This window comes from Orycteropus afer, unplaced genomic scaffold (genome assembly GCF_000298275.1).
Source record: "Orycteropus afer afer isolate SDZICR_OR568_19922 unplaced genomic scaffold, OryAfe1.0 scaffold00083, whole genome shotgun sequence".
NCBI lineage: Eukaryota > Metazoa > Chordata > Mammalia > Tubulidentata > Orycteropodidae > Orycteropus > Orycteropus afer.
The window spans coordinates 382627-384043 of record NW_006921670.1 but is presented as its reverse complement, the minus strand read 5'-3'; the positions used below and the strand labels follow the sequence as shown (position 1 = coordinate 384043).

Below are 1417 nucleotides of genomic sequence, written 5' to 3'. Positions count from 1 at the left end.
GTCCCCCTGCAGAGCCTGCGTTGCTACAATGACTACATCAGCCGCATCGTGTGCAGGTGGGCGGATACCAAGGCTGCCCAGCGGCTCGTCAATGTGACCCTCTATCACCGAGGAGACGAGTGAGTGACTCCAGGGGGCTGTGGAGAGTGGAGAGAAGTCCAGGGTCAGGGTGGGGGCTGCCCAGCAGACCGAGGGCAAGGAGACCCTGCTGGAGCTCTGGTTGTAACGAACCACCAACCAGGCTCCTGAGGCTGGTTGTCGATGTTGGGGTTTCTGGCAGAGCTGAATATATCACTCTTACTGTTATTGATGATGATGGTGCTGGTGATAATCTCCTATAGCGTCAGGGATAAGATGACCATTTTATGCATAAGGAAACTGATGCCTCTCTCCTGGCTGCACAAGAGGTGAGCAGTAGAGCTGGGTAGAGTCCTGATGTCTGATGGACTTAAGGGGCCAGGCTCCATCCTGATCACGGCCCTCCCACCTCCTTAGTATGGGTTTGCCCCTTTCTCATCTCATCCACATGTGCATTTGGAAAAGGTGCTCACCTCCATTTGGGATGTTGGTGAGAGTTAAAATCACCCGTAACAGAGGTAATGAAAGTCTAGATGGAGTCTCTGGGTGAAGAGACCCTCCCCACGGTGGCTTCCCAGGGGAACAGTCGTCTCTGCCCCTTCCCACACTGCTTCCATGTTCACTTTCTCCCTCCGGCTCCCTGGAGGCCTCCAGCCCACCTCCTCCACCTTCCTCAGACCCCCACTTCCACATCCCTATCCCTACTGTCAGCCTGTGACCTGCTTCCTGCTGCATGGGGCAGGCCACAGAAGCCCCAGGAGCCCCCAGCTCCCTAGTTAGAGTTTCCTAGACTGCCCTTAGCAGAGGACCACAAACTGGGCAGCTCAGACGAATGGATATTTCTTTCCTTACAGTTCTCTAGAGGGCCCTGATTCTACATGGCAGGATACTCCAGGGCTCAGTCTTAGAATTTGTCCTAATGTCACCTACTCATGAAGCCTTCCTTGATACCCTTTTCCCTGAACCTCTTTTCCAAGTTGCTCACCCAGCCCTTCCAACCCGCACATCTTTTTATCTGCTGCATTTGTCTCTATTACATTTTCTCCCTCTGACATTCTGCATCTTTCATCCAGTTGTTTAACGTGTGTCTCCTACCAGGAAGGCAGCTCCCCAGGCAGTGACTGGAGTGTGCTTTGCTCATAGGCTGGCCGTTGGCCCTGGACAGTGTGGCACATCAGAACCTCTCTGTGAGTCTTTGTTGAACAGTGATTCTGATTCACGTTGAGCTAACGCATGTCCTCTCCTGGCAGCGCCTCTCCAAAGCCAGCATCCTGCGATCTCAGTGACGACATGCCTTGGTCAGACTGCCCTTCTCCACCCTGTGTGTACAGAAGATGTG

General features: G+C 53.6%; 1 protein-coding gene across 1 annotated transcript in view; it reads left to right on the top strand.

The window, feature by feature from the left end:
* LOC103197764 (cytokine receptor common subunit beta-like) overlaps positions 1–1417 on the top strand; it is a 22065-nt gene that overhangs the window by 969 nt on the left and 19679 nt on the right. The window contains 2 exon segments of the mRNA XM_042781057.1: positions 1–119; positions 1329–1414. The exon segment at positions 1–119 is cut by the window's left edge and continues 6 nt beyond it. Coding sequence (XP_042636991.1) covers positions 1–119; positions 1329–1414 — 205 coding nt within the window.